Below are 14,312 nucleotides of genomic sequence, written 5' to 3'. Positions count from 1 at the left end.
TTCTAGGTACGAAACGCGCGCAGGATTTACCATCCTCTAAGTTACAAAATAGTTAAAGCGCTCCATAGGGTACGTCCCTTTTCTGGTCACTGGCTACGCCAACAATACTCTACAGTGGAGCTCATTCTGTTAAATGAAATATTTATCCAGGCATCAGTCAAAAAATAAAAAAAAAAAAAATAGAGAGAGCGCAATTAACGCTGAAGAAGTGGGGTAAAACATGCATTCTTTTTTTTTTTTTACATGTTTCTCTCTAAGCTCTTTTCGTCTTATTTCTGTCCTTTATCTGACGTTGTATTATTTTTCTCGTAGCTGGTTAACGTGAAATACTATCTCGACTTCAAAATGGTTCAACTTTTCTTTTTCAATGCATGCATTTATCTCTTCTCATATTTTTTTTTGCCACAACCAACTTTGCCTAATCGTTACAGATCTCGCGGCACCTCTTTGACCACGCACTCTCCGCGCATGCTGGGACAACAGTCATTGTCCGTGACTCTAAAGCCATGTGCTCAACGTTCTCGCTGGAGGAGCCGGGTGTCATCCATTCTGCTGCAGAGACCGGGTGCCTTCTGCCGAGGCAGCACGAGGAGGAGGTAATTCTTCCTCCTCCTCATCTCCCTCCTCATTCTCGGCCGCCCCTCTCACCCCCCGTGAGCGTTCTCGGAGGAAGCTTCTTCTCTCGCGGAAGACTCGGCCTTTGCCAGCCAATCACCTGCCCCAGGGCCATGCATCAGCATCACCATCACTTAACTGCCCCCCTCGCATCCGAGTGGACGGAGTAGCAGCATCCTCGGCGCCGGCAGCAGCCGGCTGCACAACTCCGCGCCGACGTCCCTGCCTGTCGGCCTGCCTGCTTACTTGCTCGCCTAGTTGCCCCTCGCCCGCTTTCGTACACACACCTCACTCGTGCACTCAAAGTCTGAGATTTCGTTTCGTCACCCTCGCACGTGGACACTTTCAGCCGGTGCTCAGCCGAAAGGAGTGTCTGTCCTCATACGCATCAGCAAGAGCATCATCCGAAAATAGAGCCCATCTTGTCATTTTCTGATTGCTATTTGTGTATTCGAAACACCCCAAGTTGGGCCAGGCCCATCCGTCTCGCTGTCTTCGGGTTCCCCCGCGCCGTTTAGCACGCGTCTTCGCTCCACGTGTTGCCTCAGTAGACGTTCACCCCTTTGGAACTCGATCCAGCTCTCTAGACTTCAAACCTTGCGCCGAGCAGACTTCTAGCTTCGGTATTTCGTCCTTTCCGTTTCAGAATCCGTGAACTCCCTACAGTAGAACGCTTGCGTCGACGAAAGTGCGAGTTATCAAAAAAGAAGAGCGTACAGCTGGTTGGAGTGGACCACGTTCAATACCGCCTTCTCTCCAAGCCCAGTCACTCTGCTAACGAAGGCAAGGACCTTCCCTCCGCTATAGCCATTTTTTTTTTTTTGTAGTGCTTCGAGTTTATTTGAGTTGTGAAGCTTTGGAACACAGGCCCCTTGACTCGCAGACTTCGGCGCTTGAAGAACGCGACCCATTCTCAAAGGTGGATACCACAGACGGAGACATGAAGCAGCCCATCAGTACCGCACCATGAACCATGGAAGAGGCCCTTCAAGCTTCACTCCGTGGGCCATTGTGCGACGCGATATTGTACTGTGGTAGAGGCCATTGTTGCCATGGAGACGTGCGTCCTGATGCCACCGGAGTTCAGCCTTGTGCTAAGCACCACAGAAGACTCGACCAAGCACGACAGCGACCTGGACGAGGACGACACCACGTCGAGGACTCACCCGTACGACATGAAAGTGCGGCTGTGGGCCAACCAGGCCATCCCCGTCGGAAAAGTCTTCTCGCCGGCGGAGGGGTCTGTACGCCTGGACCGATTAGAAGTATACAGCCTGCTGGACGACAATGACGTAAGGCGCTTCACTATTTTAAGCCGTTGGAAATCAATCATCGTTTGTATACAGCCTATTACAATTTCTCTTGCGCGATTTTATGCTCGCCATTCCATAGTACAATTGAAGTAGCCAACTTTACTGACTGTTGTAGAGCAATCTACCTTGTAAATGCATTGTAAGTTTGATCAGTCGCTGCGTAAAGCTGCTTATTTTTTTTTTTCGTTCTTTTTTTGTTTTTTGTTTTCTTAAGCTGTGCCTTAAGCGTTCGATTTCGGTCAGCGACTTTCTCGTAGGGCAAGGTTTCTGGCCAGCAGCTTGACGAGTCAAAACTTCGCCCATCCTCTGTGGGGCTATAAAACGCATTGCCAACTAAATCTAGATTGAAAACTTTCTTTTCAAAACGGCAAATGTGAAGGTTTCTCCCAAAATACGAGATCCGTCAACGACTAGAGTGTCAATTTCAGGTTCCCGCAAAACTCGTGGCGACTCACAATATACCTCTTAGCAATGCGAAGCTTCGTATGGTGATTTTGAGATAAGCGACCTGACTGACTGAGTCATGCACTCTAAACACGGTAACCTTTGGGTAACCTTTGTAAAGGTACACATTTTCGCATTGAAGTATACCTATAATGTAAAGGTTACACAATGTAACCTTTCCACTTTTAACCTTTGTAAAAGTTGCAAATGGTAAAGGTTGCTTCTTTTTATGCATAGGCTACGCAGCTTTTTTAGCGCTGTAACCTTTACAAAGGTATACATCATTGAGTTAGGTATTTGTGAGATATAATATGACGAAGCGTGATAAGCGCATTGTTCTTTAAAGTGCTTAAGTGAGTTTTCAAATTTGTATGCAATTTGTGGAAAAATATACGTACAGTGACTCGGTAAGCAAAGTGTAAGCAAGGTGCGTGTATACACAGTATACGTACAGCGCGAACAAAACAATAAATGTCTCTGTTAGGGTCGCCATCGGCGTGCCCAGTCACGGTGCGTTTATAAATCGTCATGCTTGACGTCCCGAATGTGGCGTAGAAGATGAATTTGATCACTACACGATGAGAGCAAAGGGGGTTTAATTGAGAAGGTCCTAAGCATGCATTATTGCACGAAAGAAATCACATGCGCTTTAGTTATGCAGTAGTTTACGGTAACCTGCATCTATAGGAAGGAGAAACAGCTGTGGCCAACAGTCCTTAATACTGGTGATAAAGGAAAGCAGACTGATAAAAATAATCCTAGATTCGCGTTCAGTGTGGCGAAAATAATGACGGTGCAAAAACTCAAACCTCAGAGTATGTAAAACCTTGCCTGCAGTCATTTCGGAGCTATAGTCTTATTTAGCGCGTTTTAATTTCCCTCTATCCCTGCATGAAAGAACGGATGCCATGTGACAGGCGCGTGTTAACTTATTCGTTGTAGGACTCCAACAGGCGCTTTTAGCCTTCCAAACTACGCGCTCTCTTTTCCCGTAATGTAGGTTCGTGCGGGTGCAGCTCAACTGCGCATGCGCGAACAGCTGCTCGCGAAATGTGGCGTGTGATCGCAGGGACGATGAGTCCAGGTAAATGCGGCGAAAGCGCTGCACCATATGAAGTGTTTCTGTAACATTGCTACGACGCGGTCCCGCTGTGAGCATCGCGGTTTGCGGCGTTTCGTATAGAAGCCTGTCGAGGTTGCGCTGCGCTGCACCCGCGGGCACCTAGCTAGACGACGGGAAAAGAAAGCGCGTGATTTGAAAAGCTGAAAGGGGCAATAGGAGCCCCACACCGTATATGCTTAGTTCGAGGAAAATAACAGCAGCCAGCCTGAACCTAATTTTTTAATATATATTAATTCGCATACTGCAATGCTAGCAGAAATCGCTTCTAGTTAGACTTGGTCTTAACTGATTTGAATCTTCGTGTGCTTTGGCATAAGAACAAGCTTTTGAAAAATAGCAAGGCCGAATATACAAACCCTTCGTGCTTGCCGATAAGCATTCCGGGAAAAAAATAAAATCACTGACTACCGTCGTGTACAGCTCAATCGTGGAGCCTCCCGCGAAAATAAAATAAGCGTATAAAAGGATTCGAAGCGTGGTAGTGTTTCAGGCAACGAGAAAAAGCCTGAGACATGGTCCGCATTACATGCTGTTAAAGGCGGTATAGAGGACCTTCTGTTTAAAATTGTCTTTAATTAGTGTTGCTGTCATTTCAAGGTTTGAGCTACGTACTATTTCGTGTATATTTAAAAAGAAGAGCTTATAAATGGGTGGCATATTTTGGAATAAAAAGTGCAATATTACAAATACTATACGCTCCTTCATAAACCTGCCAAACTTTGTGCCGGTACACTTCGACATTCCAGCGCTCCAAATGTTGAAGCGTATATGCGGATAGAATATTGCCGTACACAGTGCTGCACATGCCTTCCAGTCTCCTGCCTATCCTTCCCGCAACCCCACCCGGGGCTCATTGGTCTCCTCGCGGAACCCGACCCTGCCATGCGTCTCGTCACCTTGGCTCATATCTTCGTAAAAAGCCTGACCTTAAAGCTGTTCTCAATTAAAGTGTCACGTACCGCACCAGCACCGCCACCGACGGTCATGCTTCCCAGTAGAAACTTCGTTAAGAGGGGTAAGCAGCTTTTCTGAAATTTAGGTACGGGCGAAAAGTTTAAATTAGAGAGTCGTTAAGCACTGTAGCAATCACAATGTTTGTCTGCTCAACAGCTTAACGAGACCCGCGGTTCTGGCAGCCTTAAGGACAAGCGGGTGTAGGTTATAAAAAAAAATGGCACTGAAGTTGACGATATGCGATGTACACTGGGAGAGGGTGGCTGTAAAACACAAGCGACGTTCGGCTACGGCGATAGCACAGTACTCGCGTGCAGTACTGTGTTCTTATGTTCACTTGTGTTCTCATGTTCTTTGTTTCAAGGTTAATGGGGCAGGCATGGTCGCAGACAACGGTTAGGTTTAGGTTTATGGTTTCTAACGTCCCAATGCGACTCAGGCTATGAGAGAAGACGCTGCGGAAATTTCGACCATATGGGCACTGACATTCCTCAGCACACAGACGCCTTGCTTTTCGCATCCCTTTAAAAGCGGCCGTCGCGGCTAGGACTGGACCTCATGTCCTAAGGATTAGCAGTCGAGCCCCGTAATTACTGAGCCGCCGCGACGGGACACAAATGATGACTTCCGGACGAGTGGAGCCCCCGCGGCTAACGCTCTAGAGCCCTATATTTTCCTTGGTTTCAGCTGCTGTTGGCTTCATACATATCAAACCGAATAGGAGTTAAAAAATAACACAACACTGGGTGCACCCGGTTATAGCCGTGGAAAGGTATTACCTGAGTTTCGTTGTCTTTATGTTAGCCACCGCATGTATAAACAGTGGGATGAGAATCTGAGAAACTCGAGGTGGGGCAAATGTTTTGGGGAATCCCCTAAAGTGGAGGAGGCTTGTAGGAGCATTTACTCATTAGCATCCACCCAAAAGCAGTCATACGGCTACTGTGCAAATTGAAGCTATACAACTTTCCTCTCTAGAAATATTGGTTCCGCTTGGGTGAATAAGTAATTACTCTCGTGTGCTAATCTACTGAGATGTGACGTTGATTTATGCTCTGTGCTCTCAATACTCAAAATGTATCTTTTATGCATATAAGATGTCGGGCCAGGAGTTAATAAGCCGACTCGATGCTGAGAAGGCTGAAATTGCGCATGTGTATAAGCATGGTTTTCAAATTTTTTTCCCTCGGCATGCCGCAAAAGCTGGAATATCCGGAGCTCCGCGCTCAAATTTCCCATTCCCCGCCGGGGTGGCGCAGTGGTTACGGCGCTCGACTACTGTTCCAAGTACGCGGGATCGAGTCCCGGCCTCGACAGCCGCTTTTCGATGGAGGCGAAAAGCAAGGCGCCCGTGTGCTGTACGATGTCAGTGCACGTTAAAGAATCCCAGGTGGTCGAAATTTCCGGAGTCCTTCACTATGGCGTCTCTCATAGTCTAAGTCGCTTTGGGACGTTAAACCCGACCAACCAACCAATCAAATTTCCCATTACCGAGTGTCGTAATCACTGGTAGATTGTTTTTTTTTTTTTTTTTTTTAGCATGCTTATTCGTTTCCTACGAATAACACACAAATGGGGAACACGAACATCAATGCATTTGATTTTAATTCAATTAGGTTTGTTCACTACTCGATTCGTATTTGATTCGGTTATTATCTGAAGTTTTCGTATTCTATTCAATAAAAAAGAGGTAGGCTATTCGTATCGGTTTCAGTTTTAAAGAAGCGCTATTCACGCACTCTATATCTAATTGCTGGCGGAAATGGTTGGTTGGTTTGTGGAGTTTAACATCCCAAAAGCGACTCAGGCTATGAGAGACGCCGTAGTGGAGGACTCCGGAAATTTCGACTACCTGGGGTTCTTTAACGTGCACTGACATCGCACAGCACACGGGCACCTTGCTTTTCGCCTCCATCAAAAAGCGGCCGCCGAGGCCAGGATTCGTGCTGACGGAAATCGTCTAATTAAGGATTAAGGGGGATTCGAACAGATTTTTCTCTGTGCTTGTGTATCTGTGTGAGTGATTTGAGTTTTGGGCGTTGGCGGCGTCCGCATATTCCATAGACGCATGTAGACGTGAGGCATGGCACTAGACATTACGTGACCATTCTTCACAGACTTGTGCAGTATTATTTACTATACTAGGCAATATTTGTAAATTTCATGGCTTCCGACAGCACCACATTTTGACATCGTATTGTCGACGGAAAGTAAAGAGCTGTTTGTCTTCACTCTTAGCCCATGATAAGGAGAGGACACAACCTGAATTCGCCATCATCATCAATGTTTTATTGAAAATAATTAAAAATGAAGGACAAGATTTGTGCCAGCGGGGGCATCTTCCATCGCGCTCTGAAACACCTGAGCTGCAGTGGCGGAAGCAGAGACAATAAGAGAAAATAAGGGATAGAAGCGATAAGGAAACATCAAGTGGAACTGAGTCAACAATATTTTATAGAATTTATGGTCTTTTTTTTTTTTTTTCGAAGAATACGTTGACGGAATTGAGCCATCCCAATATTGTTTCCAAAATATAACGTCAACTCTACATGGGGGCGTTCCGCGGTAACAATCGTGACACCCGTGCGAGCGCCTCTCTATGACTGAACCTGCTCTTTTTATCGACGGAAGAACTAAGCTTTCTATGAGGCTGCATTCAAATATTCGCGCAAACGGCGAGTTTGTTTAGGTGGAACGTGCGCTATGTGTAGAGCGCTCCAAGTTTGATCGTGCCGTGCTTCTCTAACAAGATCTGATCCACTTTCGTTCATTTTGCACGGCTCATCACACCCCGCTTTTGATTCGCCTCCGCAGTCTTTTCTGTATGACTGCAAGCTGAAAGCCTTCATTAGTTCAGCAGCGCGAGCATGCCAGTCTATAAATGAAGTATTCAACCGTGCACGCATCATGGGCGCCATTTAGTGGTGCAGAGCGCATGCAGTTTCAGCGGGTCGATCTGGAGCAAGCGACCATAAAGCGATTAGACATGTCTACAACCTTTGGCCGGGCTACATGCACCACATAATGACGGCCACTGTGACGTAGTTACACACTCCATATAGCTGAAGATATTCCATTAAAAATTCCAGGGACAGATCACTCTCTAGGCATTTTCTCCGAAAATGAAGAAGACCGTTACACAATGTCATACTCCCGATGTGTAAGCTGCACAGAGTCATGGAAAGAGAAGTACCAACACTGTGGCCCTCTTTCGACGTAAGAGAGGGACAGCCATAGATATATACTGCAAGCAAAGCGTCACGCAGGTACTCACGAACGTGTGTTGAACATGCGTCGCACAGGTCCGCCACTCCTTGGGCTGCTACGACGAGATACGCGAGGTGGAGCATCGCCAGGTGCGCCACTGCAACTGGGTGCGCTTCGTGCGTCTAGCGAGGCGACTCTCGCCACGAGTCAATCTGGTGGCGAGCCGCGTGCGTTCCTCTCGGCACCGGCCCCCGCCACAGGTGCCCGTGCTGTACCGCGTGCTGCGGCCAGTGCAGCCTAACAGCGAGCTGGTGGCCTTCTTCAACGACAAGGCAGAGGAAGAGGAGCCACAGGAGGCATTGTCAGTGGTCCCGATGACCACCTCGACGCCCAAGATGGCCGTCGGACTGGAGCGCCGCCTATTCCAAAGAACTCTCCAAGGTTAGATGCGCATTGCTCATATCTCTGTCGCTTACATCTGCTGAAATTTGAAAGCATGGCTTCATTCATACGAACTTGGGATCCACAGCATTATCATCGACGCAGTGTGAGAGTCCATGATGCTTCAGCAATGTCGCTTATGACGTGCGACTGGAGGCTAGATATAGCGTGTGTCCCATCTTGAGCATGGGCCAGGACACCTATTTTACTTTCGACTCCTCTATAGAGCCCCGTTCGATGACTTCAATCTAGTTCCCCAACCCCAGCCTGCGCAACAGTTCCAGCAGGACGAGCTGTGACCACTAAGCCGCAAGTTAACTCGTAGTGATTATACGTGGCTGAATTCTGGTAGCATGCCCTCACAGCCTATTGGTCCAAGTGCTGCTATAGTGCTACTAGTCTCAAAAGGGCACAAATTAAGTTTTTCACTACAGTGAGAATCCATGATTTTCCAGAAAGAATTACAATTTTTTTACCTGGCTAATCAAGCATATTTTTGTATTTTTGGGGGCTATAACTTCTACATGTGTTTTGGCAGCTGCCGTTACTGCCCGCCTCATTTATTAATTTATTTATTTGAGAAGTACTGAAAACCTTATACAAGGTTTTCGGCAGGAATTGATGGAGAAATAATACTGAAGGTAAACAAGAACGTAGAATAACAGAAAACAGAATAACAAAAAAAAAAAACCATACAATCGCGCAAAGAAAGCAAAAATAAAGAATATACAGAACCAAGTAGAGCTTTTATAGGAACAAAATTTCTGGTGGAAGTTAATTACAGAGTAACTGGTGCCTACAGACGAGCTCAAAAAGTAAAAAGGAAAGGGATCGGCTTGATAGTATGAAAACTTCAAGGCTCACTAGACAAAGCTGTACGAAAAGTTGTACCATGAAATAAAGCTTGAAAAACAGGCAATGGCAGCACACAAAAAGCAAGCATAAATTAGACTATAGATATATAAATCATTCTAAAGATGGTTTAAAAGTATGTGCATGAGAGCGCTGAGAGACGAGCATTCGGCAATATGCGCATCAACGCTTCCCAGGAACGTATCATTCGTGGGGAAAAAGGGGTTCTTGAACACATTGGTCTTGGATGCGAAATCTTTAACCTTTTTATTGTGGAATGAACGGGTAGTACGCATACTTGTTGACTGAATGCATAGGTTCTTGTCAATCCCTATATTATCATGATACAGTGAATAAAAAAATGTCATTCTCTCACGATACCAATGTGTTTCCAATTTTTCCAAGTTAGAAATCTGCAAAAGAAAAGGGGGGGGGGAGGGGGGGGGGGATGTACGGCAGCTATAACCGTTGTAAATAAACCTCGCGGATTTGCGCTGAACGCTTTTTAGTTTCGCTATGTTTGTTAAAGTAAAAGCGGCTCATACAATGGCGGTGTGTTCTACTACTGGTCGAATTTGTTTTGTAAGCTAACAGTTTTACTTCGGGCAGGGACTTACCTGCAGAGTTCTTCTGAGGTATCCGAGCTTCCGCATTAGTTTATTTTTAATATAATCGACACGCTCATTCCAGCTAAGGTCAGGCGTTATTATGACCCCCAGGTACTTATAGCTAGACACTGATGCTAGGTTATGCTTGCCGATGTGATACCTGAATGTTAGCGTTTTTTTTTTAGAGCACAGCTCTTTGGCGCCCGTTCCTGCGTTTCGCGTCGTCGTCGACGTCGGGCCTCGTAATCAGCTCCGCCCCCCTCTCAGCCCCCCAGCTAAGCCCTCCTATTCCTCCGTGGCGGCAACCACGCGTGTTCACCGAGTTTGTGTTCGTTTTTTGTTTGTTTGTTTTTTTGTGTGTGTGTTTTAGAATTGATGGCAATTTGCCACGTGGGACACCAGGCTTGTATTTTACCGAGTGATGAGTTGAATGTTTTTTGGTCATCAAATGCGGATGACTTGTGGGAATTATATAATGGTCTGCAAAAAGTTCTATTTTGACAGAACGGAACCCTGAGGAATGCTCGACTCAAATTACCTCTTCGATGCTAATGGCCTGGTATCTAAAAGAAGGATATATGCTTTAATCCACGCCAGTACGGTGTCATTTTAAGGACTGATTTTAGTCTAAGCAGCTGTTTACTAGGGTTGGTATGCATGATAAAAACTTTTTTAAGGCCAGAAATATGTCATAGCTACTGCTCTCGACTTCGCTCGCAGACTTCCCGCTGGACCTTTCCCAGAGCCTGCTGTCGCCGTCAACGTCGACTTCGGCGTCATCCGCGTCTCCTAATTCGTGTCGCGCGTCGTCGTCGACGTCGTCGTCGTCTTCGGGCCCGCTTCGGACGCCAGCTTCCATCACCTCCACATCCGTGTCGGCCAGCTCCTCCTCCTCTTCCGCGTCCACCTCAGAGGCCAACAACGAGAATATACAGGTGCATAGTTTACACGCGCCGGAGTTGCGCTTCTCTAAATGTTTTTACGGTGTAATCGACTTTTCCGAATTTCATCCAGCTCTGCAAACCACATCATCTTATAAAGGCGAAAATGCAGCCCTACACAGGATGAAAATTCCTTATCGTTTATTCGCATTTGATTCAATGAAGCGACGACGCTAACGTTACGTTTTTCATGTCTGTATACTTTGCAGCCAAACGAGGTGAGGAAAAGCAAGGAGAAGAAGCGGCGCCAAAAGTGCATGCTCAGTTGCGAGTACTGCACCAAGACCTTCGACCGACCATCTCTGCTAAGGCGACACATGCGAACGCACACAGGTATGTGAAAGCAATTAAAAGCCATTGACAGACTGTATCAGCGAGCAATTATTAGTATTTACCCAATCGCCGCCTTACGGCTGCAAAAGGAGTAGCAGGTCGAGGTAGCCTTACTGTCAGCGTAACTTTTCATATTTCTTTAAATTAAATTGCCCACTCTCTCTATGTATGCACAGTTCGCGCAAAACCTTCGCATTTGAAAAATGGACTTCAGATCAGGAGGAATATTTCCCCTGCGGCGCTTTTTTGAAAGCAGTATAGCCCTCCGTATGGTGGCGCTTTGGCGGGTGGTATTAACTGCTTTACGAATTTAGTCTTATCGCTAAAAATACCACAAGCATATTGGACTGGATGCCATTTGTCACTCGTGTGTGCGAGTGCTACGGAATACCCGACGTTGGGCGCCAATGCAAATAACAGGCACCGCGAATTACTCCCCGCTTTTAGAACTGACCTTGAAAATGTATCCTAATAAATTAGTTCGAGGACCATTTTGTGAGCAAATTAGTACCATCATTGCTTTACTATGCGAAAACGCTGGCACACATCGGTCTCACTTCTCGACAACGAGCAAGAGTGCAGTTTGTCCGATGTATATTCTAGTACAGCTCCCACCCATGTGACTTTCGAGAACTACAGCTCATAAATGTTCTCGAGACGACAGGCTGGCCCGGTATATATGAATACAAACATTCTTCTGAAATTGAAAACCCCCGTGGCAACTTCTGATTAACGCAAAATCAGTAGCGTCCCAACTTGAACCAAGGCGAAATGCGGAAACGCTCGCAGACATGCACCAGATGGTCGCATTTCTGCTTTATATCCCTGGTGTAGATTTGGTACGAAGATGTTTTTTTTTTTTCTTCACACGGTATAATAATAAACGAGCCTTTTCGGGCGCCGATGACACATACAGAGCCAGTCGTAGCGAAGGAACTTTGTGCGAAAGGTAGCTTTCGATCTACGTGTCGCTGGCTATAGAGAACGATATCCGTTTAGAGGAAGCTTTGTGTGCTCACCAGGGGGTAGTCTCAGTTGATTTCTGCCGTCGTTATAATCACGCAGGCGAGAAGCCGCATGCGTGCGATGTGTGCGGCAAGGCGTTCAGCACCTCCAGCTCGCTCAACACGCACCGGCGAATCCACTCGGGAGAGAAGCCGCACCAGTGCCCCGTGTGCGGGAAGCGCTTCACAGCCTCCTCTAACCTCTACTACCACCGCATGACCCACTCCAAGGCGAGTACATATACGCACGAGAGCCCCCGTGCGCGTCCATTGCCAGCTCATGACCACAGTGTGTATTTGTGTGTGTTGAACAGAGATGTACATAATTGATTACATGTAGCAAGTGATTACTTGGGATTAATTACATTTTGCTTAATCTTGTGACCAATGGATTACTTTTTACAAACAGCAACGTTTTCAGTAGTTCACTTAATTTTTTTGTAATTGATTAACGGTAATCAATTACTTTTTAAGAAAAAGGATCACGGCTACGGTATAGATGTTAAGGCGTCCAATTGTTCGACCGCACAAATTTGCGCACGCATGGTTGCCTGGCCGTTCGTTCTTGGTGTAGCTAGAATCAGTATAGATGCTACTCGCAATAAGTCGTGCCAATATCATATTCGCTGCAATAAAAATAACTGTCTTTTTTTTTTTCACTTTAAACGTTTCTGCGGCATTACCTGCAGAGACTTCGCACCGTCAGCAACGAAGCGCGGCGCTTCATAGAGGACGTTTTTACGTCCTCTGGCATCGAAGGGTTGGGCAACGAGTAACACCGCCCCGACCTCTAGCACTTACACTGAGAGAGTTTTAAGTGTAGCAAGTTCTGATGTCTTCGTGAGGTATGTTGCAAAATTGACGACAACTTTTAAAAGTCATCCCCATTTAAAATAAGTACGTGTAAAAAAAAAAAAATTAAGAAAGCCAGATTAGTATATTGCAGTTTGGGCGAGTTTGTGCGCTGGCAATAAAGTTCGCAAAAACGTAATGCAATAGTTCTTGTTCTATAATTATTCAGTTACTCTCCTGCGACTGTGATTCGCCACTGTAATCAGTTGCATTTCAGACTGAGTAACTTGTAATTGTAGTCGGTTACTTATTTTCTGTAAAATGTAAGACAGTGGCGCGTTGATCAACGATAGTTGCTTTTGACGTTTGTACGTATGTTCAAGGGTTATTCTAACACGTCTTCGATATACGCTAAAGCTATCGAATATTGAGAACAGTAGTATCACGCTAGTCTAAAGCGATGAAGTTCTGTGCAACGAAGCAGATTACATCAAAATTTAACAAAACTGCTTTATTAGGGCAATGGGTTTGTGTTCTTGTAATTCGCATGTCCTAGAGCGCAAGTGGTATCAGTAGAAGTCGAAATCTTTAGAATTTTACTTTACTTCGTGAGCACAAACTGCTCGACCGCTCAAGACAAGCGTGATCGATTCTGTACTCCAGATAAGGACATATTCTTGACCGAAAGTATACTCATCCATTATATGCCTGACCGTGCACTGTGGTCTGTCCACGGGGGGTTGTTGCGCAGGAGAAACCGCACAAGTGTCCCGTGTGCGCCAAGTCGTTCCCGACGCCTGGAGACCTGAAGACCCACGCTTACGTGCACAGCGGCTCGTGGCCCTTCCGCTGCCACCTCTGCGACCGAGGATTCAGCAAGCACACCAACCTCAGGAACCACTTGCTCCTGCACACCGGTACGCTAATACGGACTCGCACTGCCTACAAACTGTGGATTACTGCTGTTGCGTTTCTGATTGACGAAATTTTATTGCGTTGCATTCATGACTACGCATGTATTGCTTGATTTCAACACGCAGCAAGTCTGACGAAAGCTCTTGCTATCTTTCTGACGCAGGTGATCGCCCGCACACGTGCGACGTCTGTCACAAGACCTTCGCCTTGGCCTGCAACCTACGTGCGCATATGAAAACGCACCAGGAAGGTACGAGCAAAATATGGTTGCCTGTATCTTGCTTCAGTGCTGCTTTGGTATAGCGCTGCCGAGACGCTGTTAAGCGAGAACTGCAGTCGGCCACTTTAGTTCGCTATATACCCATATCCAAGGGATTAGAATACAAATTTGTGCTTTGCTCAAAGCAAGATAATATCATGCCTCATCAGAGCGCCTTGTCAGCACTATCAAAAACGATTCTAAAGAAAGCAGTTTCTCATTCTATATACACCTCGCACTCAGAAGAGGTATGTAGTTTATCACTGCCCCCGACATCCAGTGTTTTCTCAAAAGTTCATAATAATAGTATAGCTTATCCGTGCATCCCAATCGCGAACTTAAGTATGCTTAAGTGCAATGATGCGAAAGCATTGCCACTTCTGTCACGTCACCTGGTAGATTTGCCCTACACTATACGGGCGGAAGTCAGCCGCATTCAGTCAGATGCCGTATTAGTATGGCGTATTTACCTATTTGTTAAATGAAGGAGCGGTGCAGATAGAACTTCATG

The 14,312-nt window shown here is 46.2% G+C and overlaps 1 protein-coding gene and 1 long non-coding RNA gene across 2 annotated transcripts; both read left to right on the top strand.

Moving 5' to 3' along the window:
• Nucleotides 1-1,660: 1,660 nt before the first annotated feature.
• Nucleotides 1,661-8,102, top strand: LOC146185503 (uncharacterized). Its single transcript, XM_084605544.1, has 2 exons — nt 1,661-1,907; nt 7,752-8,102. Exons 1-2 carry the CDS (start codon nt 1,668-1,670, stop codon nt 8,100-8,102), a joined length of 591 nt encoding a protein of 196 aa, XP_084461670.1. The 5' UTR covers nt 1,661-1,667.
• A 4,505-nt stretch (nt 8,103-12,607) lies between these two features.
• On the top strand, nt 12,608-13,793 carry LOC146185502 (uncharacterized). The gene is made up of 3 exons (XR_014707802.1): nt 12,608-12,680; nt 13,379-13,544; nt 13,706-13,793. It is a non-coding gene; the product is annotated as an uncharacterized LOC146185502 (long non-coding RNA).
• Nucleotides 13,794-14,312: the final 519 nt, after the last annotated feature.

Source organism: Amblyomma maculatum, chromosome 6, assembly GCF_055883805.1.
Source record: "Amblyomma maculatum isolate TAMU_Amacu chromosome 6, ASM5588380v1, whole genome shotgun sequence".
Classification (NCBI taxonomy): Eukaryota; Metazoa; Arthropoda; class Arachnida; order Ixodida; family Ixodidae; genus Amblyomma; species Amblyomma maculatum.
The sequence above is the reverse complement of the archived record's forward strand: the minus strand, read 5'-3'. Positions and strand labels throughout refer to the sequence as shown.

Excerpts from the sequence above, each read along its gene's own strand:
- LOC146185503 (XM_084605544.1), top strand. The coding sequence starts at position 1,668 with ATGGAGACGTGCGTCCTGATGCCACCGGAGTTCAGCCTTGTGCTAAGC. Across the intron at positions 1,908-7,751 it reads GCCTGCTGGACGACAATGAC|GTCCGCCACTCCTTGGGCTG; the intron begins GTAAGGCGCTTC and ends TGCGTCGCACAG.